The sequence below is a fragment of the Cheilinus undulatus genome, linkage group 4 (assembly GCF_018320785.1).
Source record: "Cheilinus undulatus linkage group 4, ASM1832078v1, whole genome shotgun sequence".
NCBI lineage: Eukaryota > Metazoa > Chordata > Actinopteri > Labriformes > Labridae > Cheilinus > Cheilinus undulatus.
The window spans coordinates 29,057,514-29,081,992 of NC_054868.1; the positions used below are offsets into that span (position 1 = coordinate 29,057,514).

General features: G+C 39.9%; 1 protein-coding gene across 2 annotated transcripts; it reads right to left on the reverse strand.

Moving 5' to 3' along the window:
- Positions 1–495: 495 nt before the first annotated feature.
- Positions 496–23,250, reverse strand: polq (polymerase (DNA directed), theta). 2 transcript variants are annotated; one of them, XM_041786357.1, is made up of 35 exons: positions 22,996–23,250; positions 22,739–22,841; positions 22,278–22,666; positions 21,632–21,873; positions 20,146–20,322; positions 19,937–20,067; positions 19,702–19,858; positions 19,507–19,618; positions 19,204–19,405; positions 18,963–19,104; positions 16,719–16,865; positions 16,410–16,622; positions 16,160–16,302; positions 15,894–16,083; positions 15,455–15,597; positions 15,171–15,364; positions 14,603–14,727; positions 13,718–13,961; positions 11,291–12,785; positions 9,581–11,198; positions 7,410–7,550; positions 7,124–7,326; positions 6,715–6,922; positions 6,438–6,631; positions 6,222–6,350; positions 5,934–6,108; positions 5,731–5,854; positions 3,186–3,277; positions 3,004–3,086; positions 2,815–2,916; positions 2,620–2,731; positions 1,776–1,900; positions 1,549–1,684; positions 1,350–1,447; positions 496–1,249 (listed from the first exon to the last, which is right to left on the reverse strand). In XM_041786357.1, exons 1-35 carry the CDS (start codon positions 23,064–23,066, stop codon positions 1,136–1,138), a joined length of 8,274 nt encoding a protein of 2,757 aa, XP_041642291.1. In that variant the 5' UTR covers positions 23,067–23,250; the 3' UTR covers positions 496–1,135. The 2 variants fall into 2 exon arrangements, with proteins under 2 accessions (XP_041642291.1, XP_041642292.1); XM_041786358.1 differs by lacking the exons at positions 496–1,249; positions 1,350–1,447; positions 1,549–1,684; ... (3 more) ...; positions 3,004–3,086; positions 3,186–3,277 and having other exon boundaries at positions 5,800–5,850.
- Positions 23,251–24,479: the final 1,229 nt, after the last annotated feature.

Consider the following 24,479-nt stretch of genomic DNA (forward strand, 5'->3'; position numbering starts at 1 on the left):
AAGGCATGACATTTTTCGGTCAGTACCTACTTTCGGTTCATCGGTCCAGGGATGAATTTTCAGATTTGATTAACTGTTTATGAAATGTCAAATGGTATTGGGCAAAATAATTGTTTTTTTGGTCATAAATGCCCAAATGTTATGATTTCTGTCAAATTAGATGGCTCTAATCTATCAGTATGTCATATGGTGATATTTATCATAATGCATGTTTTCAGGAGTGCTGAGATGATTCTAAACAGTTTTAACTATTAAATAGCAGAATAATGCTTTTTGTCGAGGAAGACCTGTCAAAATAAGGGTGGGCTGTACCGATATTTTCAGTGGGCACCCTGGTAGCCCAAGTGTTAGAGAACCAGACGAGTGTTTCACAACAGTACAGTTTATTAAATCACAGTGAGTCAGATAAAATCAGAGAGGGGTCTGGGGCCCTCCCCCAAGAAATTAAAAACATCCATCACTAAATTCCCCGAATTATGGAGAATATTTATGAAACACTTGAAGGAAGATGATAAAAGTCGTACAAGGTTAGCTAGAAAACAAAGATTGGATAAGGACAAGATTTTAAATTTAAGACCTCCCACTGGCAAAAATCTGAGTTTTAAAGACTTTTTATGGCCTTAAACTTAAAATGTGCAATTTAAAACTATTTAAGACTTTTCAAGGATCTACAGGAACCCCAAATAATAACACTAAATAAAGCATTATTTCATTACTATGTTTTATTTTTAATTGTGGATCCAAAAACAACCAGTGCATATATTGATAATAATTGTATGATTGCAATCACAAGCTTTTGAAAATACAGAAAACTTTAATTTACAGAATCTTGTGATATATTGGAATATTTAAAATACACCTCCATCTTTTTTGCAAAGAAAAAAGTACATTTGTAACACTGTACACCAGAAAAAATTATAAATAAATGTACTAATTTATTTACAGCTCATTTGACCATCAAACAGATCGTTTTATTGCTCATATTAGTCATAGACAAATTTATTTTACAACTCATTATTGTTTTTAAAAAATAATGGATTTTTTTGTACAAATCACATCATTAACATACATGACAAAACATATGATATTTGATGCATGGTATTTCACTCTGATACCATAAGTAAAAAGTTTCAGATTATATATCTACGTCCTGCAAGTTGCCCCAGCTGGGTCCCACTTTGACCTTGGCCTTGAGCTTCACATACAGTTTCATCACCGTCTCCATCTCCCTTTTTACTATCTGAGCAACCTGACAGCAAGAAAAGATTGTTTAATGCATATATGTGGCCTTTTCCTTTATGAATTTCTATAACAATGCCCTGCCAATTCAGTGACAGTAGTCTGCTTACCTGTATGAGGTCCTCCTCGGTTGTTTCATAAATGAGCTCATCATGCAGCTGCAGCACAAAGAAGGCCCCCCTGAGATCACTCCTGCGCAGAGAGCTGGCTGTGTAACAGACACCATAAGACATCTTCAAACATGTTCTTGACCAGAGTGATAGGTCTGGTGTGAAGTATTTGCATGAAATAAAAAGAAGATTAAGTTACCTGGGTTTGTATGCTGGTGTGAAAGTGGAGCATTAGGATAGGTTTTCCTCAGTCGTTTCTGAATGTTCACAGTTGCCAGTTTAACAATGTCTGCTGCTGATCCTTGAACAGTGGTGTTTACTGCCTGGCGCTCTGCCTGAGGTAGGAGGAAAGAGGAGCCATTTATTTTGACAAAAGATACACGAAACAGTAAAATTTCACAGCATTATAAAGAATTAACAACTTACATGCGCTTTAATGTGCACATTAGCGCTAGTGATCCCAGGTAAATATCTCCTGCGTCCCATCAGAGTCTGGACATAACCGTTCTTTAAACAGTTCTTCACTGTTTCTTTGAGAAAATAATTAATCCCTGAAACACAAGACACAACAGCTATTTAATATCATTTCCCTCAGTCTGGATGCACAACAAGCTTCCTTGCAAAGGCATCCATGACAGTTTTTGCCTTTTTTTGTAAGATTTATTTTTGGGCTTTATGCCTTTATCGACAGAGGAGGACAGTGGACAGAATTGGAAACAGAGATGAAGGAGCTGGGGAGAGACATGCAGGAAAGTGCCACAGGCCGGATTTTAACCTGGGCCGACTGCACACATGGGGCAAACCTTAAACCACAAGGCCACCTGCGCCCCAGTTTTTGCATTTTTAATAAACGTACTTTCATATACTTTATATTGCACAATGAAGTGTTAGAGCTTTTATCTGGCTAATATGGGCTTTTTACAGATCTTATAACAGAAAACAGTTCTTATTTTGGAGTTGTGTAATCATGTATTCTGCCCCATTGACAAAAAAGTTCACAATACTTACAGCACTTTCTACAGTACATGTAGTAAAGCATTGCAGCTCATGTTTAAAAATTCATAATATTGTCCTTGATATCACTCATCAGCCAGTTTCCCCCCTCTAAGTCAGCAATGCTATGACAAGGAAATTAGTGCACTTACTTTATGAAACTTTTCTGTTTATGTATGCAAAACCAAAACATTGTCACCCAATTAAAATGGCACAAAAGTAAAAACTTAGGTACTGCAAACAAAAGAAATGTAAGATGAATTTATTAGTTGCATACCTTTGTATCTGGCTTTGAAGCTCTCTATGTAGCAGGCCGCGTCATTCTCCTCCACGCCCATTTGCTCCCCCAAAGACTTCGCTCCCATCCCATAAATAATGCCGTAGCAAATCTGAAAGGACAAACACATGTACTCAGCGGTGACAAAAACAGTAAAAATACAAGGGTGTCTGCATAATTCTTTCCTTTTTGTACCTGTTTTGCCTGCTGTCTGAGGTTGTCATTCACGGACTCGGGGTCAACACTTTTCCACTCTGCAGCGATGCAGCGAAACACGTCTGCTCCTCCATTCAGCACCTGAGGACACACAAACACAGATCATTTTTTTCTGCTGCTTTTATGGATTTTATTGTTTGCTGTTTTCTCGTCAACAACACCACCAACCTGTAGGAGGCGTTTATCCTTGGAGAGGTGAGCCAACACTCTTAGCTCTAGCTGAGAATAATCAGCTGCCAATATCATCCCACCTACACATCAGCACAGAGCAGAACAAGACAGCTTACTGAACAGTCTGAGACAGAATGAGAATCAGTGGAGGTGATATCCTCCTTTTTTATTTTAGTCACCTGGAAAAGGTACAAAGGCATGTCTCATGCTGACAGAGAAGGCGGGGCCGCTTTCTGCACAACACGCTGAAGGGGCCACAGAATGTTTTTTACTGGAACAGAACAGAAATCAACATAATTATTCACACCATATAATGTGGTGTGTTTTGTAAATGTATTAAGTTATCTACTGCCTCTACAGCTACCTAAGTAAAATAATATGTATTATATTATACTGAGTTTCTTAAGTAGCTTTTGTTTTGATCTCAACCCATCTAAACTCTGCATGTCATTATTTTCAGTGTTTGAAATTTCCTCCTTATGGCACTTGATGTATGCAGTATATAAGAATATCACACAAGAGAGGATCAAAGAAAATATAAGAAACAGTTACATAATCTCTAGGAAATACTGTACATCGGGAACGTCCAAAAAGTCAAATATTCACTGATTCATTCAAAGGAGCCTTTCTGCCAATCTAACCTGCTAATGAAACAAGAATCATTTCATTCCAGCTGTGTAGCCCACATGTCTATTTTTACATAGATCTGCCCATCTTCTCCAAATAAATCACAACTCAAAATCAGGGCTGGGTTAAAAAAAGTTGATTTTCCGATTCAGACCGATTTTTTTTTTTTTAAATTTTCAATATTGATTCATTTTATGCAAAGATCGATCTTTTATTACTGACTGTTAAGTCTATGTTGCACTTTATTATGTTGATTGATCAAGTGTGTTGGTTAGGAAACAAGTTTGGGGTCAGTTTTTTAGTGTGAACTTTAATATTTTAAATATTGTGCCTAGTTAGAAGGTTTCATATTGATTATTCAACTGAAAGTATAATTCCTGTCATTAGTTCTCTAAGACTCCCTTGCATATTCAAACAAAACAGGTACTGTAGCTGAAATATCCCTCAATGAGTCGATATTGAATCGAATCGGGACCTTGTGAATCGAAATTGAATCGATTCAGGAAATCAGTGGCAATACCCAGCCCTACTCAAAATCTATATTGGTGTTAATATCAACTCAGTACTTTGAACACAAATCTGGAAATAACTCCCATACTTTAATTGATCTTCTTAGTGTGTGCATGAATAAATTTAAGGTGGCTATTCTATTTTAGAAGGCCATTTGAGCAGTGGCTTATTGGCTGACCTTTTAATCTTTGAAGTTTCCCAATAGCTTGCAATGTCTGGAAAAAAAAAGCCTTAACACTTAAAAACAATAAGATGGCCTACTGAAAACAGGAGAGTAGCCTATAGAACAGGGGCCACATACAGAAATATACAAGGGTGTTGGGGCTGGTTTAATATTCACAAGGTGAGGCATATGAAAGTTTGTAAGACTATTATAATGTATGTTAAAAATTGCTTAGTGATTGAGTATGCCTTAATGGATAGTTCAGTCAGGAAGCAGCAAAAACCCAGAGCAGAGCAGGCATCAATGACAACAGGATGACACTGATCAAGTCAGAAGCAGAATAAAAGAGGAACTGGGGAGGAGGAGGGTTGCAAAAGCAGCTTGCAAAGAGAGCAACAGAGCACGGCCAGGCAAGAGCAGTTTAAATAAGGCAGCATGAGAGTGATTAGCCAATAGTGGGTTTAGAGCAAATCAGCTGATGAGGGCTTGCATGATTATGGCGGTGCTAGACTCTATGGCCTGGCTAAACTAATGCTCTTAGCTCAATTTCATGGCTGAAAGGGTAGGCCAATCAGATTTCAGGGGGCAATGTTTGGCCCTAACTACCACTGGCTCCGCCCCTGGAATATTATTGGTACTGTTATTTGCTGCTCTAACCCAGCAGGGAATTAGAAAACATGATATTGTTATTATTTTGGTTGCCAATATGTTTACCATGATTAGCAGTGCTGTTGCAACCTTTGAGTACTGACAGAAACGTCCATCCACATCTGTTTAAAATGCAGAGCATAAATAAGCCTTAAGGGGTCGAAGGTTGGAACCAAAACACAGGCTGCCCATTTCAGCCTCTATACACAGGTGTGCAGCATATACCACTAGGCCAACCAGCACTCCTATATTTTACATATCAACCTGTTGGTAATAAAGATATTAATTACCTGGGGGGGAGCAGGTGGCCTAGTGGTAAGGTTGTGTCCCTGGTACACGGGCATCCTTGGATCAAGTCCAGCCTGTGGCTCTTTTCCTGCATGTCATTTCCCAAATTTCTCATCCGTTTCCATATCTACCCAATGTCCTATCGCTATTAAAAGTGCATAAAGCCAAAAAATAAATCTTTTTTTAAATTACTAATCTGGATCTTCTGTGAGAAGCACTGTGGGTTATACTACAGGAAATCTTCCTTTGAAAGATAATATTGAAATATTCACATTTGAATATCTTTATACTGCTTCTACAGCACAGAGCTGCTGTGATTCTATGTGATCGAATGTACTTTTCAACAAATTAGTTCATCCATAAGAGAAAAGTCTAGTTTTCTGTCATAATGAGAACAATTTTCATTCTTCTGTGACATTAAACAATAATCGAATTTACTTTGAATGCACTTGGAACTGCTCATGTGCCCCTTACTACACAGAACCTACCCTGGTTTGGCATTAGTGTAGCAACTGTCTTGTGAAGGTGGGCTCTCTCCCACCACTGTAGGCATGTTGATCTCAAAGTCTTTGGGGACATTCTGTATGTTGGGTTCAGTGAAGCTCACTCTACCTGGAATAGAAGGGGCTAGGTTATTATTAATTTCAAATGAACAATATCATTTTGTATGAATTTTCTGTGTTTGTTTTACCAGTGGCTGTGTGCGTTTGGGCAATGGGGTATATTCTGTCCATGTTCAGTGTAGGGTGGTGCTGCTTCTCTCTCTGTAGGGGGAACACTACTTTAGTCAAGGCATTTGTGATCCGCCTCCACTCCAGAATCACACCTGGTAACGGATGCAGAGGGCGCAGCTTCTCCAGGACATCCTGTCAATATCATTTTGGTTTTAAACATAAGAGTCCTCTCACAAATATTCTGTTTTTACTTGAAATGATTGACAAATATGAGGGTTTTTGCAAGAATTTCATCAAATGCAAACCTTGGTGGTGCTGAATTGCTTTCCAAGTCGTACTCTGCCGGCTCCTCTCCTGGTGTAACCAAGGGTCTTCTTACTTTTGGCTCCATTTACATCACCATTTGGAGGCAGATGAAGCTCTAAAAACAACACCTACAGGAAAAACAGTTTAGGAATTGATGTTGAGCAGTTAGAATGTTTGTTCAAAAACATGTCTGCAATACAAAAGATGAATCTGACTTGTGCAATGTCATCAATGCTGGTGAGGGAGAAAGTATGTCCAGCCAGGTTATAAGCTTGAGCCTCCAGCGCAGTGAGTTTGGCCTGCATCACATGTTTCTGTCTTTCACACTCCTCCACACTGAAGCCGACACCATTCAGTTCCAATAAGGCCAAACACACCTGAGAAGGCATCTCAATGTTCCTGAACACATCTGAAACATGCAAACAAACAACAGTGAACTATTTTTCATCTTCTCTACATTCTTTCCCAGTGCAATTTTTAGAACATTAATACCCAGCATGCCGTCTTTTTCCAATAGGCCAGTGAGATGATTCATGACAGCAAGGACAAGCACACTCTTGGTTGCTGCTCGAACACGAGGACAGTGTGAATGTGGGTTCCCGAGTCCATCAAGTAGAAGTAATTCTTCAGGGCAGTAGACAGTCACCATGTTGGGTAGAGTTCTCTCTTCACTGCCAGGGTCCAACAACCAGCAAGCAACCTATCAACCATATTTTTAATATGGTCAGCTCGCTGAAATACAATTATTTTCTGACAATATTTAAAGTTCTAAGCAAAAACAGACATATTTTGTCAATTCCTATAAAAAAAGAGTTAAAAGTGCCAAAGTGTTGTTCTTTTTTATATTGTATTCAAGTGCCACTATTCATTTAAAAATTTCTAAATCAATAATTTAATTTACCTTGGGATCTTCACAGTTTTCCTTCAAACTGATGCCACAGCTCAGCACCAGCGTCTTGTACACCTGGATGATGTCATAAGTTACAACCACACCTCTCCCACGACCCCCAACTGACTTCCTTAGACATGCCTTCACCTCCTCCACCCTGTCCCTAACCAACAAATCATCATCCAGGGGAGGAGGAGCCAAACTGGCACTCAGACCTGAAGGGTAACAGATAAAAGACATGAGGAAAGACATTTGAATTCATTCTTACAGTGCTTAGACACAGGTGTTTTAAGCATACCTCTGCTCTGCTCCTGCTGCAGAGATATATAATATGCATCTCTTGCTCCCCAGCAGACAGACAGTCCAATCAACACCAGTCCATCACTGTCTCTTACTGGAAACCCGTCAACCCTGTCCAGCTTCTGTTGAGCTGCTGGCGCTGCATTAACACAAGAGTGCATACTATGTTAGACTATACTTCCTTAAAAGCCGCCACCAGGGGGATTTCAACCAAATCAATAACAGATGGTAGGTAGAGACTCACTGCTCAGTTCCGACCATCTCTGTGGCTTATTCTTGGATTTAATTGAGGACTTTATTCAATGAAAAACTGCACTCCTTAAGGTATACTTACTAAACCACTGTTTTTGTTTCATGGATGAATTTCAAATAAGAGAGAAAAGCTGTTAAATGGCCTTAAAGCTGGTTAAAGCTGCTTGCAATCTAAAGAGAAGAATAGGAACACTCTGCAAATTTGGTCCTGCTCACCTTGATCCAAACAAACTTACTCTGTGCACTCTATTTTTGAACAAAAATAGTTACGCATCAAATTAAACATAAGAAGCTTAGCTACAAGCCTAAAACAAACTATTTTTACCTACACCACATCCAACTCAAAAAGGACTCAAATCAATGACCACATATCAAAGTGGCCGTAGTCAGACACTTCCGCCCCCTATGGGATGGTGCTTGGTACTACAGACACAAATATTGTCTCATTTAAAAGCCCAGCCTTTACTGAACATTCTAGACATGTTTGTGCAGTTTCCATTTGTTTCAACAGTTTCTTTTAGTTTTTTGCAGTTTCTTTTAGTTTTTTACAGTGCAGGATCAACAACTGCCGAGGTGCATGGTGTGTAAAAGACGCCAATGCTCTACTGATTCCATAGCTGTAGAGTTCTGAACGTAATTTAAGCACAAAAACTGTGTGGTGAGAGCTCCATGAAATGGGTTTTCATGGCCGAGCAGCTGCATGCAAGCCTCACATCATCAAGCCTAACGCCAAGCACCAGATGGTGTGGTGGAAAGCACACTGAGACGGGCTATTCATCATCAGCGCCTGACCACATATTGCTCGACAGAAGAAAAGAATGGGTGCAAATTTCAACAAAAACACTCAACCCTATCAAGAAGAGTGGAGGCTGTTATAGCAAAACCAAAGAACATGTTTTTGAAAATAATGTCATTACAGCTACTGTTGGTGTAACAGTCAGGTGGCCAAGTACTTTTGTCCATATCTCGGAGCCACTGGTCACCACACTAGCAGTGACTCAGAGCCAGGAATGTGTATATGTACACACATACATATAAAACACAGTTTTAGTTATTTTATACTTAATATTTGCTTTTCAGCACAAAAATTATTTATATTGTGCCATAATATAAATACCATGTTTTACTTAGACAGCAGCAAAGAGTAATCTTCAGTGGATATTTGTGGAAACTTAAATCTGGAACTAGAAAAAAGACTAATTTTGATTGATAAAATTATTTCTGATATACACAGAAAGAGCAAAGATTATAATTGTAGTTGGATATCTGGGTTTAAAAACCAGGGATGTGCATAAAATGTACATATGGGGATATTTAAAGTAGATTATAGGTACAAGTTATGGCTTACTTATTCCACACGTTTTAGAGCATGTGCAGTTTTATTTTGTGCTAAAATTTGCAGTTGAAATGGTTGTTCCTCTTCAAACTTTTACCTCATTTTGAGGGTAAAAATCTTTAATTTACTTGTCTAGAATGTACAGAAGCCTTCAGTGGACAAACATGTTGATTTTTTGTTACATTTTCAACACTGACGAATACTCTCTGGTAGTTTTCTCATAATCTTGATTTATTCTTGTCATTAGCTTAAAATTTTAAGAAAAAATTGTTCCAAATAATTGAAATAATTTGTTTTTACTGGAAAACCACTCCTGTTAACTTAGTTTAAAACACAATAAGTCAAGAGCTTGAGAAAACACTAAATTATCTTATCATGAAAAAAGAAAACTAATAAAATTCATGGATGCATGTCCTTCTAAGCCTTCCTTAAGAAAGCACATATCAGTCGGATGAAGAACTGTATGTGTGTAGTAGAAATTAATCAAATACTAACTCATTACCAGGAACTAACTCAAATCCTCATCCCACTGCTTTTTAACATCACTTCTGGGAGATCCAGTTGAAATGTGTGTCTCTTACCTCTCTTATGTTTCCCTCCTATGCCCCCTTCAGGCTGCTCTCCATGCTCCCTCTTCTCACACGCCAAAGCCAGAGAGAACCGCTCCTTTGTTTTCCACTCAGTGATGAAAGTCTCAAAGAGGCGCCTGTCACTTGCAACGTCTATGATGGAGAAGGCCCCTGAATTACTGGGACAGAGTGAAGCATCCTGGGAGAGCTGCAGAGTAAAGCCTTCATCAATCACAGGCGACTCTGCATCAGAGGGGGGCCTCTGCGGGGGGGAGGATGTGGGAGAAGCTGCGTCTGGTGGAGGGCTGAGATTGTGGTTGGCATGTGGTGGGGGGTTTGTTTTTGTGTGCTGAACAGGTACAGTCTGCACTGTTTTCCCCTGTTTGTGCCACTCACTGGAAGTAGAATTAGGTTGTTTAGAGTTTGCGACAGCTTCTGATAGACGGTCGCTGTCTCCTGGGAGAGATTTGGTACTTTTAGTAATTGATGGTTTCCATATTGATGGTGTTGATTGTTTAAGAGGCTGCACACTGAGAGGCGATTGGACAGATGAGGTGGTCAGTTTGACTTTGGGTGTGACAGGTGGTGTTTCCTGTGTTGGAGGAATAAGATCAGCAGCACAGCCAGGTCTATCTGTCATATTATTTTCCTCTAAAGAATCACTCCCAGCAGCAGCGACCTGCATGTTTGGCTTTGCCATTTTCCTGTCCACCTGAGGTAAATCTCGTACTTCTGCTGTTTTTGCTGCTTTTAAGTGTGTATTACCGGTTGTGTAGCCTGCTGATGTGTTGTTCAAGGGTTGCTCAGACATACTGGGCCAGCGGTCAAAGATCTCTTGTAAAAAAGGGCTGCAGTGAAAAGCGCTTTCAGGTGCATGTTGGACATTTGTATGTTTTGAAACTGCGTTATCTGACAGTGGTGTTTTTGTTTCCTCTCCTTTGTTTATTTTCCTTCCATTTCCCTCTTCTTCATTCATTGTTTCCTCTCTGACATTTGGTTTCTTATGATTATGTGCATTAGTATTCAGTTTTGTTTTAGATATTAGGCCATGATCATTGCTAGCTTGTTGCTTTTCCCGCTCATTTGGAGCTGCAGACCTGGTTTGTGCCAGTATGTGACTTGGTTGTGGTACTGACATCTGTCCCTCATGCAGGTCACCTATATTGTGTTGCTTAGTTTCATCACGACTCTCTTCTTTCACTTTCTGAGCCTTCTCTATGTGTTTCAGAAAGCTCCTTCTCTCCAGGAAGTGTTCACCCACATAAAGCGAGTCGCCCCACTCTGAAAGGTTAAAGGAAGACTCGCCCCATTGGATCGCCTCCTGCTGTTCCGCTTCCTGATTGGCCAGAATTTCGCTGCGTCTTCGCTGCTGGGTTGATGGAAGAGGGAGCTCATCTCTGACCTCCTGGCCTGCTGACTTCAACTCCTCATCGTCTGATTGACTGAGGATCCTTGGCGGGGTCAGGTCAGCCAGCAGAGAGCTGCCATACAGGCTGTCAAACAGGAAGCTGCTGCTTCTGTTAGCGCTCTCAGAAGCTGCCTGATCAGGACAGAGGGCATCATTCTGATCAGCACCATTATCTTCAACTACATGATCAGCAGCAGCAGCTGAACCAAGGCCAGGAGAAATCTGTCAAAACAATTTTATAGTATTAGGTTTTTAATTTGCAAATTTTTCACTGTTAATAAATAACTTAAAGGATGAGGAAAAATATGACCCACCTGTTGGCTGGAGCTAAGGATGAGCTCCATCTGACTGTCTGTGAGAGAAATACTGAATCTGGAGCATGCGTTTACAGGAGCTTCAAACCTGCCATTCTCCTCATTTGTGTTTCTTTTCATCTCTTCAGTCACTTCTCGTGTTCCCTCCCCTCTTTGATCTGTTCTATCTCCTCTATCTTTTCTGTCTCTTGGTTGGTCAGTCTCCTGAATGATGATCCTTTCTGTCAGAGAGTCCAATTCAAAGCTTTCACCAAAACTATCCTCTCTTTTTTTAACACCTTGATCAGTTTCTTCCTCTCTGTCACTCCCTGCATACAGTTCAGGAGATGAGAACATCTCCACCTCTTTGCTATCAATCTTCCTACGCTTGGCTTCAGGAGAGGATAAGGGAACTGAAGCAGGAGAGATGAACAAAAGAGAGTCTATTACATCTGCATTGTTTGGTGTTGAAACACTTAAAGGTTTTTCTTGTATGGGGCCTTGAATAGCTGTCAGTACAGGACCTGCTAGCTCTAAATTTTGGACTGTGGAAGATTTTGAATGGGATGTTTGTGCAGCCTCTTGTAGGCTTTTGTCAGTCTGTATGGAGTGAAGCACTTTGCTTAATGCTCTTGAGTGTTTCAGTCTACCAGCCAACCTAGGTGATGCAGGAAATTCTGTGGAGCCATCTCCTTTGGGTGTCACATTATGTCCTTCTTGTACGCTTGCTACTGGAGCTCTGAATCGAGGCGGGGGCATTGGGGAAAAAGAGGGCTGAAGGAGTGGTGTCGCCTGAGGTAAAGGGCTAGATAAAATCTCAGCCAGCTCCTGCGTCAGGCTTCTTGTAGAAACAGGGTGATTTCTTTGGGGACTCTCGTGCAAAGCTGAGTTCATCTCTTCATTTGTCTCCTTTTCTTTTTGTTGTCCTCTTTCTGTTTCCATATCCTCTGTCTCTCTTTCCATTAATACTACTTGTTGTGTTTCATTGTTTTCTATTGCTTTGCATCTTTTTCCTTGCACGTCACAGCCTGATTGTCTGCTATCTACCTTCCTTTCTTCCTCTCTTTTACATCCTACTACCTCTTCAGCCACAGTCTTCCTGTCCTCTTGTTTTGCCCCTGCTTTCACTATTTTCCTTTCAGATATCCATGTCTCAGGATTTTCTTTGTTTTTCTCCTCTCTGGTGTCACTTTTCTCTTTACTGTCTTCTTCTTGGTAAGCTTTACTGTTCACCTGTGCTTCATGAGAGTTGATAACTGAAGCAGACGATGTGTCAGAGTCCACACTGTGCCCATCATGGGGGCCGTTCACAGCAGGAGCCCCTGGCGGAAGTGTTGTTGGGTCCCATTGTATTCCCAGCTGTGCCAGGTCTTCCTGAAGGAGGAGCCGTGCCTCAGACACAATCTCCACAGCTGCTTCCTGTTCTGTCAGGGCGCGACCACCAGCGACCCAGACGCAGCGGAGGCTCCGTCTCTCAGCTGCTTCCATCTCGCTCTCATCCACTGCACGCTTTGAGCTGAGGGAGACAGATGGTGATGATGTAGGATTTATACAGGGGTCATGTTTCTGGGAGATTACAGTATAGCTAAGTGTACTTATGCTGTATTTTTATGCTTAGGATTTTTTAATGTGTGCCAGATAATACACATATTTTATGGAGCATTTTCTTAAATTTATGTACTTTTGATTGATTTTTCATAAACTTCTTGAATTGTTTCTTGTTAAAAGATGTTTAACAATCTAACAGGGTAGATGGATACCACATGTGACTATAGAGCCTATTACTTTATTAATAAAAACAGCATGATGGGGTAGCTATAAAGATTATGACCTGACATGCTTAAACTGAAATCAGAACATCATCCACTTATATAAAGCTGTGGTTTGGATTCAATACACAGGCATTACTCTGTCTGTACTTTTAAATATTCATGCTTCTAAACTAAATGTGCATTTAATTACACTTCATCTGTGGTAACAGTGAAAACATAATCTGTTTGCAAATGCATCAACTTAAAGACTTGGGTCAATCTGGCATTATGGCAACGTATCAGTCACACCTGGCTCAGTGTTGCCACCAGAGGTTATTCCTTTTCATGTTTTACAGTTTATCTTCATATGTAAATAATCAAATCTAATGCAGAAAGAATACGAGAAACACTTGATACTCCACATTTTCTAATAGCTTTAAAGCAGCATAAATAAACTGGCACTGTATTAAGACCCTTGTTTCTGGTGTTTACATTGTTTTTGATAAGGTGAGGTCAGCTAAGGAAACTTTTAAGCTTTACCTATAAAATGCACAAACTAAGCTCTTATTTAGCTACTGGCCCTCACTTGTAGTAGCCAGTGTGATTTAAAGAGGCTCATATCCTTGTTTACCATCAGCATTCATATTGTAATGAAACACACACACACACACACACACACACACACACACACACCTACCTCTTAAATGGCACAGCGTTTCTCAAGGCTTTCTCCACATCAGCCACAGTAGCTCTCGCGACTTCAGCCACAGTGCAGAGGCCCTGAGCGTACAGTGCTCTGGCTCTTGTTGCATTCAGGAGGGACACTCTGACAAGGTCAACCAGCTCCCTCTGGACTCCAAAACTCAGCCTGGTCTGGTACTGAGACAGCAGAAGCTCCATGTTGTGCCAGCCAAGGCGCTTACAGAACACTGTTACCATACCTGAAGAGATAACAGATTGACAAACAGCCCTAATAAAAACATTGCTAGTAGCTTGATGCAAGAAACATCTGCACTTTACAATGGTTGATACATCGCTCTAAGAGAAGCATACATGTGCTGAAACTTCAGCTAATGGAGTCAGGGTTGATTATTCTTTAGTCTACCTGACATTAAATTTCTTTACCAGAAACAGCTCATACTTTTTTAATGGAAAGTCTTGTGCTGAAATTATATATACTGCATTTGGAAAGTATTCCAACCCCATTCACCCTTTTTTCATTTTTTTTTTATGTTGCAGCCTGATGCTGCTGTTGAAAAAAAACATTTTTAGTCTGACAAATCTAAACTCAGTATCTTGACATGACAAAGTAAAAACCTAATTTTAGAAATTTTGCAAATTTATCCAAAAACACAACAAAAAAACTGAAATATCACACTGACATAAGTATTCAGACCCTTTGCACAAACACTTCAAATTTAGCATCAACCTGCAATATAACAAAACTGAAAAAAGTGGAGGGGTCTGAATAACCTCTTGAAAACGAGATGAATCATCTAAAGGGGCTATCCCTTCAATAAATAAATTTACTAAATACTTTATGAATGCACTGTATATTGTATTTTCTCACATACAAAACTACCTGCATATGTAGAAGCAGACTGCTGGAGAGACTGTAACTGTCCACGGTTGCAGTTGTATTTGGATGCCACAGTTGGCAAAGGAACCTCGTTCACCAGTTCCTGCAGCACCAGGGTGGTGAAAAATCTGCAAGGAAGAAGACAAATAGCTAAAAAAAAAAGAAAAAAAAAGAAAAGTCTTGTGTGATAAAAACTGATCCGAAACTTTACTTTTCACTTTGCTCAGTCAGTATCAATATTATATTACTCTATTTCAGTCGCTTCGTGATATACTGCTGTTAAGCAGCATTTTACTTTTTTATTCTTCTCCTATGTTTATCATTGGCATCAAAACACTGAAAGACTTAATTCCTCCATATGGTAAGCTTCTTAGCAATATACGTGATTCTTTATCTAAAATAATGATTTAAAAAAACATTAATAAAGACCACACATAAAATGTCAAGTTCAATGTCATAACTGGGATTTTGTTTATGAATAATCTTTGACGATTCATTCATTTAATAGAAAGCTAAATAAATGGTACTTTATACAGTACATATAATAAGCAAATGTAAACATGTGTATCACCTTTTATGGATAGCCATCTGTCTGCGTTGCTTCTCAGTTTTGGCGACAAGCTTGCCACTGACAGATCGTGCAAGAAAACTTTCCTGAATGCCCACCATCTCTGCTACCCGCTTCATAGAAGAAGACAGCTGCTCCCACAGACAGAAGAACTGATACCAGTCTATGGAGGTCCACTCTGCATACAGTGGTGTAATCTGAGGAGTATTAGGACACAAACCGTTACACACTGTGTAAAAAGTGGAAAGCAAAGTTATTAAGAGAGTAATCAAATGAGATAAATGTACCAGGTAAAGAATGTGCAGGTCATTCTCCAGAACAAAGCCCTTCATGGCCCGCTGGAGATCTGCAAATATTCCAAGAGCTTCAGGAGGGGAGAGGGAGGAAGAAAGGGTGGCAGCACCAAGCTGGGTTGGACAGTACCGCTCCTCTGGGCATACAGAGACATCGGAGGAATTACAGCAGCTTTTAAGATTTAGAAAACTTTATGCACAGTCAAAAGCAGCTTTAAGACATTAGCATATCAACAGCACCAAATCCATTTAAAATAGCAGACAGTAAATATGTTAAAGCACTGAAAGTTACTGCTTTAAACCAACATTTCCCCCATTCATGAACTCTAAACTAAATAAGAAAACATTTCAACCAGTTATAAACTTTATTGCAAAAGACTACATCCTTAAAATTCCAAAAATCCTCATTAAGAAACAGCACAATTAACTGTACCTCGTCCCTCTCTCTGGATACTGATAAATTCATTCTCTATCAGCCATTCCACACTGGCCTCAATAGCTCCTTTGTTGGTCTCTTCATTTGATTCTTTCTTGCTGTCACATTTCATGCTGGCAGCCAGGAGAGAGCAGGAAGCGTATAACTTCACATCATGCGGAGTGCTGGCTACACCTCCAACGATAATCTGCAAGTAGGAATTCATCCTTATACTTTACTTAATGGTCTTTTATATTCTTCAGTAACTAACATAGCGGTCCTACCTCAAGGATGGCTCTCAACATGCTCGTGGTGACGCCCTCTCCCTCCCTTCTCACCAGGCAGCTGCTGATAGGCTGAAGAGAACCTGTAAGGAGGCACACACCTTTCTGTCGCTCTGCCTCCTTACACACCAACACACTCTCTCCTGAGAAAAGAAATCAAATGGTATAAAACAAAAGCAAAATGTTATTTTTCATGAATGCATCTACTTTTTATCCATAATTTTAATATGACCCATCCTTTCCTCCACACCTGTTGTGTCTACTCCTTTTCTCCCTGCTCTTCCTGCCATCTGTTTGTATGTGAGTGGGTCCAACAGGTGTCCATTGAAGGTGGGGGTTCGAATAATGACTCTTCGAGCCGGGAGGTTGACCCCTGAAGAGAGGGTGGAGGTGGCAGCCAGGACTCTCAGCTTGCCCTGACGAAAAGCTCCCTCCAACACATCCCGTTCATCAAATGTCAAACCTACAGACACAAAAATTCTCATTTATGTACTGAAAACCAAAATTTAAGTTATGTTTGAGGTATGTTGTTGTTAAGAGGTTGTGTGAGTGCGTTCACCAGCATGGTGGAAGGCCACCCCCCATGGCACTGTTCGCTGGAGGATTGGGTCTAAACCAGCTGGAGTTCGTCTCAACTGGGCAATAACATCAACGAGTCCCTCCTGATCCAGAGTTACCGGCTCAGGCTCTGCTTGACCCTGATGATCTGAAAGTATGAGACCAGAATCTAGGATCATGGGAAAACCTTGGCCCAAACCTTCAGAAAGTAAAATTTCCATATATTCTAGATATACTATCTCATACAAAGTGAAACATTTCTAGGCTATTTTTTTATGTTAATGATTATGGCTTACAGATTATGAAAATCAAAAAGCCACTATCTCACAATATTAGAACACTGTTGAAAACTCAAATTCAGGTTTCCAGAGCCTTCATTCTCTCACTCTGGTTCAGTACACACAACCACAATCATTAGGAAGATTGCTGACTTCACAAATGTCGAGAAGACGACCATTGACACCCTCCACAAGGAGGGTAAGCCACAGAAGGTCACTGCTGAAAGAGCAGGCTGTTCTCAGAGGCTGTATCAAAGCATATTCATGGAAAGTTAACTGGAAGGGAAAAGTGTGGTGAGTAAAGGAGCTCAAGCAACAGGGATAAGTGCAGCCTTCAGCGGATAGTCAAACAAAGCAGGTTCAAGAACTTAGGGGAACTTTGAAAGAAGTGGACTGAGGCTGGATCAAGAGCCATCACACACAGACAGGTCCAGGAAATGGACTACAAGTGTCATGGTCTCAGTGTTGAGCTACAGATGTCCTAAGTGTTTTGCATTTCATATGGAAAACAAGATCCCAGAGTCTGCAGGAGGATCAAAGAGGCACAGAATCCAAGATGCTTGAAGTCCAGAGTAAAGTTTCCATAGTCATTGATGATTTGGTGCCTTGCCATCTGATGGTGTCAGTACACTGACTGTGCTTTATCAAGTCCAGAGTCAACGCTGTAGTGATATACCAGGAGATTTTAGAGCACTTGATGCTTCCATATGCTGAGAAGCTTCATGGAGATTCTGATTTTCCAAAAACTGTTTTTGCTGACCATAGCATTACTTTGCTTTGGGGTGCCATGTCCTCTGCTGGTGTTGGTCCACTGTGTTTTCTGATGTCCAAAGTCAATGCAGCCATTTATCAGGAGATTTCACATTCAAGCAGGACACACTGCCAAAAGTGCACAAAGCTGGTTAAATGACCGTGATATTCCTGTGCTTGATTGGCCAACAAACTCACTGGATCTGAACCCCATAGAGAATCTCTGGGGGAATGTCAAAAGATGAAACGCCAGGCCCGAAAACACAGACGAGCTGAAGGCTGCTATCAGAGCAACCTGGGCTTTCATGACACCTCAGCAGCGCCACAGACTGATCGCCTTTATGCCATACAGCATTGATGCAGTAGTTCACACAAAAGGATCCCAAACTAAGTACTGAGTGCTTATAAATGAGCATACTAATCAGAAGACCAACATTTCTGTATCAAAAATCATTTTTTATTGGTCTTGTGCAATATTCTGATTTTTTGAGATACTGAATTTGGGTTTTCTTTAACTGTAAGCCATAATAATCAAAATTAATAGAAAAAAAGACTAGGTATTTTTCAATGTGTGTGCAATTAATCATTTATTACATGAGGTTCACTTTTTTAATATATCTACTGAAATAAATTTACTTTCCCACTGTATTCTTATTTATCGAGATGCGCCTGTTTCTAAACAGTATCATATAATACCATAGCATACAAAACAGAACTGATAACAATTCAACATGTAAATGACAGCATTGGACCTTTGGATATTAAGGTAATTTATTCCATGTTATTAAAGTTGTTTTGATTTTCATTTAAACCTCTGCATATCACTTTCCTTGCAAAATTATATATATATATATTGTGTGTCACAAACAAAATAACATACTGGAAGTGTGGCCTTCCTTCCTTTTTCTTGTGGTTTGTTGTTAGTGGCAACATGTTATGTCACAATAATGTCTTCTGATTCCTACTTTTAAATTACAGTAAGCCTTTATGAATTCACACTTTCATGCTTTCTGTCATTGAAGCCTTTAATGGGCTTGATGCTTACGCTTCAGACTGGAGACTGGTATCGGAACCCTTAATCTGACTGTGGTCTAAAAACTCATCATAAAATACAACAATGCAGTGTAAAAATGCTTCATAACAAGCTAAGCTACTCACTATCAAATAAAGTATGCATGAAGGTTAAACAGCTTTGATGATAACTAAATCCAAAATACCAGTATATCTGAGGTTGTAGAACTCTCTGGCGATGCTGTCGGCCAGTTTCTCACACCAGTTCTTGGCAGGACAGAAAAGCAGCACAGAGCGGCTCTCTATCACCGTCTCATAGCACAGGCTCACTATGTGCTCATCATCACCCTGAGTGATGTAAAAATTCAAACACATGTCAACAGTCTTGCAAGAATAGGCATCTTCATTATAAAACACATAGGATCACTCAGATCTACAAGCATTTACCCTAATGTGGAGTGCAGGAGTGAATTGGCGGACCACAGAGAGGCTCTTATCGTAGAAGTTGCAGCCCACTTTTAGGTGCTCCTGCAGAGGTACAGGTCTGTAGTCAGTCTGGTAAAGCTCTGCGCCTAACCAACTAGCCAGGAGGGAGAGGTTGGGCAGGGTGGCGCTCATACCTACAATCTGTACCCCCTCAGAAAGAGACCTGAGTTGGAGGTTTCACAGTCAGACTTATTCACATATGAAGCAGAAAAAAATGCTCATTTTTAAACAGAAACATGGATAGAAAAACTAGGTGGGACATACTCAGTGGTTTTCTGCTTCTGTGCAATAAAACGGATTTTGGTTAAGAGCAGTTCCAACAGGTAACCTCTTCCAGAATCTCCAACCATATGTAACTCATCCACCACCACCATACCTAGTAAAACACATGTAACAGTTATAAAAATTATATAGCATTTTATACATTCAGGAAAATACATAGCTATGCTGATGTTTTACCTAATAGACCAATACTGTCCTCTTCAATGAGTCTGTTAACGAGAGAATTTGCCTTTTCTATGGTGCAAACAGCCACATCCAGAGCTGTGAACCCTCCTGCAGCTGACGTGCTGCCCATGTATCCCTCCACGCGAACTCCTGCTTCTTCAAACACACTCTAGAAAACCCCGATACACAACTTGTTAGATAAACACAACTTCTACAATGCATGTGTTTTACAGAGTCTGCTTCTCACCTGAAGGTAGTGCATCTTCTCTTTGGCCACAGAGACAAACGGCAGAATAAAGAGAGCCTTCCTTTTGGTCTCCAGCACACGCTTCAGTATAAGCAGCTCTGACACCAGAGTTTTCCCAGCACTAGTTGGGGCTGCACAGAAGTGATATGAAAGATTAGAAACGCTGACTGACCCTGTATAAATTTGTAGAGGGACTTTCAGTTTCTCACCAGAGTATACCAGGTTTCCTCCCTGTAGGACCCGCCCCACAGTGAGGCACTGAGCCTGCCATTCAAACATGTGAGTCACTCCGTGTTTCTGATAGCGCTCCAGGACAGGTTTTGGTAAACCCCAGCTGGACAGCAGCAGTTTCTCAGCTTGTTCAGCAGGAGCATGCAAGGCAGCACCTAAAGTGGAGATCAAAGAAAGTCGGCGGGTTTATTTGAGCTGCATGAAAACAGATTATTGCTGATATCTGATATTCCGATGATTACAAAATCATTTCAGCCGATATAGATACAGAAATATAAGTAAAGTTCAGACCTAAAACTTAAGTTCTTTAAAGACAATTTAACTTTAAGGAATGGGGATGAACACAGCTGGCTTAGGTCTGTTGGGCCTACAATAGCACAAACTTATTCATACTTACAGCTGACATTTGGCTGTGAATATCAGCAGAAATTGTAATATCTACAATTAACTTTTTAAGCTAATATCTGAGATTCAGATTTTCTTGTGGACTAGGAACCTACCCGAAATGAAGCCTAAATTACCAAAAACTGGTTTTGCTGACCATAGCATTACTGTTCTTGTAATTTGAGCAAATAAAAGCTCCAACAAAGTGAGTGTATAAATTGAGCATAATTTCCCTGATCAACATTTTGGTGCTGTAATCCTTTTTTGGACTGATTTTTTGTGTTCATTGTTTTTATTTTTGTGAGCTGTACGCTGTAATCATTAACACTGAAGCAAAAAATCATGAAATGTTTTGATTTGTAATGGTAAATCTAGAATACACTGAAGTTTAATTTCTTGAATTAAGTCACGGGGAAAAAAATAACTTTTTCAAGATATTCTATTTTTATAGATTAAACTGTATATTGCAGCTTAGGATGCATCAGTGCATTGGGGCATGCATTAGTATCAGCAGATTTAGGCCCAAATGATGTGCCATGAACAGATAACAGTTTGCAGTATTTATCTGTTGTGTCCTATCAATTTTGTGAGAGCATCTAGTATAGCTAGCCACTGAAACAAATAAGAGCATCTCTACAGGGTAGAAGGGTCTAGCTAGACAAACAATGATCTTTTTTCATAGCCAGTGGGATGAAAACAATAGTATAGTGGGAGTCTTACAACAAAAGATGTGATGAAAAAAACATTAGTATTGGCACTGGCCAAACTGTTATGTGAATTGAACTGATTTGGGGCATTTTTTTTTTAAACTTTGAACTTAAATGTTTCGAATCCTCAATTGTAATTTTAACAAATTACCAAACAGTATATCTACACACAAAGAGATCAATTTTGGAGCAAAGAACAAAGGCACAGAAGCACAGAAAGAGGAAAGAAAGTAGGGTGTCACTGAGAACAAGAAGCACACTTAGCAGCTTTTTGATGCAATGATAAGGTGTGAAAAAGTACAAACGCCACATGAACAAAGGAGGAAAAAATCAACTTTAACTACATTAAAACAATCTTATGTTACGTCCCCACCTGGCTGAGGTAAAGTGTCATTCAGAGCACTGATTTCTAGACCTCTGGGGACTGTGAGCACAGAGGCGGACTGATTCTGGATCGACTGCTGGAGTTTGGCCTTCTTCATGGCTGCTGCGAGGCGGGTGGGGCTGAACAAGATGTAGTCCCTGGATGCATCCAGAGGTGAGTCAGCATTCATGTTTTTCCCATGTTCTTCATTGCTAAGAGGAGAGCTTTTTCTTCTAGATGCAACTATCCCCCTATGAATTAAGAAAAGATTGGCAGAAAAGCATAGAAGCACATAAAATTAATATTGCAGAGGAACACTAGGGGTGTAATGATCAAATAAACTCATGCTAAGAGGCATTCCATTATACTACCTTCACAGTACAACTTTTAACTTACTTTACCTTTTATCATTTTACTTTTTTCCATTGAATAGATTGTAAATTTTCATTTTTAGCTTGAAGAATCAAAAAAGATATTTTTCTTTACAGCAACACTAACAATGTCTAACAACAAAACAAAACAAAAAATATTCCAAAGATGAAATATAATTGTATGCCAAATCGATTCAAATTGTCCATTTTTTATTGATTCTTGGTTGTATTGCTTGTTACATCCCTAAAGAAAGCTAAACATGAATGTGTAAGTTATGACTCACTTGGTGAAGACATCTTTGCCCTGATTATTTTTACTTTCTTGCAGGGATTCCCCAGAGTCCTCACTGAAGAGAAGCCTCTGAGCAAGGTCTTTGCAATCATCTTTCCACCCTGGTCTCCTTCCATTAACATTATGCCCAGAGACTGCCTTCAGGGTGCTGGAGTCTCTGTGGCGATCCCTGTAGGGTCCCATAGGCTTAAAGGTTCTGTCAGTCTCCCTCTGGTTGTCTGCAGCTGTTTTAAGAGACTGTGATGGGGCAAAGACAGATGATGATGCTGGCTGGGCGGGCTTCGCTACAGGCTTCATGGGTTCTACAGCATCCAACACCTGCAGCATCTCTTCATCAAGAGCTAATGTGGATTCTCCCAGTGGGAACATGGCTCCTCCTCCCTTGATTGAAATTAATGCATGTTATTTGTAAAGGAAAATCAAACAGCATGTTTGAAACTTAAGATGTCTCACCATGTGGCTGTCTCTCCCCATCTCCTCTGGTCTGTTTGTTTTGTCAGACAAAAACCGGGTTTTACTGGAGGCTCCGTACCGTGATTCATCAGGAGCTAGGAAGCTGTGCCCAGAAAGATGGATTTTTATCGATGACAGGGCGGTGACCATTTATAGGATAAGACAATCTATGGAAGATGTCGCTAAGCAACAAGATTAATTTGACCATAACTACTCGTAATTCAATCATGTGAAAGCAAATTGCGATTTAAACTTACTCCCTTTTCTTCTTGATCTGGTGCTGTCCCATGTAGCTTTTCTTTTTCAGGGAAGGATCCGAGCTGCTCATGTTGAAAAAGTATCGCACTCATACGTGTTTGGATTTTACTTAACATGACATCAGGTTAACTCTTGGCGTAAGTTTATAAACAATATTTAAAATTAAGTATCAAAAGAAAAATCGTTATCGAATGAGTAAATGTGTGGGCTTCAAACTGTAAACATTCTCCTGGAGGTGCAAATCAAAAAGTCCGCGGAGCGCCGCCCAGGTGCTTCACTGTAGGCAGTCCGATGTGAACAAACGCTCCTGATTAAAGTTCCTCTTTCCCATTAATCTTTGTTACCACTGATTGCACCCATGTTTACGCACTTTTTCAAAACCTGTTACCTTACATTAGTCAAACGAAAAATTCCAGTCTATTTCATTTAAAAACAAAACGGTTCTATGGTTTGTATGTTTTGCCCAAAAGGATGTTATCACCCAGAATTTCAAGAAAAAAAAGGGTCTAAGTTTGAGTCCTCATAAAAATACTTACTCCCCTGACACCGGTGCTTTTCACTTACATTTATATTCTCACTAAAACTTAACTTTGTTTAGTTTAATGTTTAGTTTATTGTTTCATCATTGCAGCAGCTGTTCTTCCTCACAGAACCTGACTGTTTTGATGTCTGATGTCTGCAGCCAGGTGCCTTTCATTCTTCCTGGAGTCCACAACAACATTAACAGTGTTTAAAAGTTCAGCAGGAATTGATGAAAGTTAGGCATCTTAGTTTTCAATGACAAACTAATGATTATTTCATATTAACCATGAATTTTAACTCTCTTGTCCCCCAATGAAATTCGGTTTGCAGCCAAGCAAAACCTTCAAACATGGAAAACACAATCATACAGACTCAGCATGCAAACTTATGCTGAAATTCATAAACATAATGATATATCAAAGGACAACTGAAAGTACAACCATCCTAAAAACACTGTCAGACATAAAAGATAAAATGCTTCATACTGGATCATTTTTCAAATAGGTGAGAGTCTAGTTAAAGGACAAATACACTCCACAAATGTAGCATTTTATGCAGGATGAAATAAGCCTTTTCAAAATAATCAGGAAACAACTTTATTTAGTAACTCATAAAATGGGATACTGAGGAAATGAAATACATATGTTGCTACACAGCAAAATCATCCGTGTTCATTCAATTCCTATAACATTTAATTCAGCACTTTTCTTCCGAGTTTTTAACTGACTTTCTGGTTCCAAGTTAAAGTTCACATATTATGCAAAATACCCCTTTCAGGCTTTTCTAGCAAAAATATGTGCCCCTGGCCTACCCAACATCAAAAAATCCACCACCCCACCCCCATTCTCCACCTTTCAGAAAATGCATGCTGAAACAAGCCGTTTTTCATTTTTCCCCTCATGATATCATAGGGGGAGTTAGCCCCGCCCCCAGGTTCGGTCAATATCAATATCACTTTCCC

Coding starts and splice junctions, on each gene's coding strand:
- polq (XM_041786357.1), bottom strand. CDS start 23,066: ATGAGCAGCTCGGATCCTTCCCTGAAAAAGAAAAGCTACATGGGACAG. Junction 20,068..20,145: donor AGGAAACCTGGTATACTCTG/GTGAGAAACTGA, acceptor ACTTCTGTGCAG/CCCCAACTAGTGCTGGGAAA. Junction 1,250..1,349: donor CCGAGGAGGACCTCATACAG/GTAAGCAGACTA, acceptor TCTTGCTGTCAG/GTTGCTCAGATAGTAAAAAG.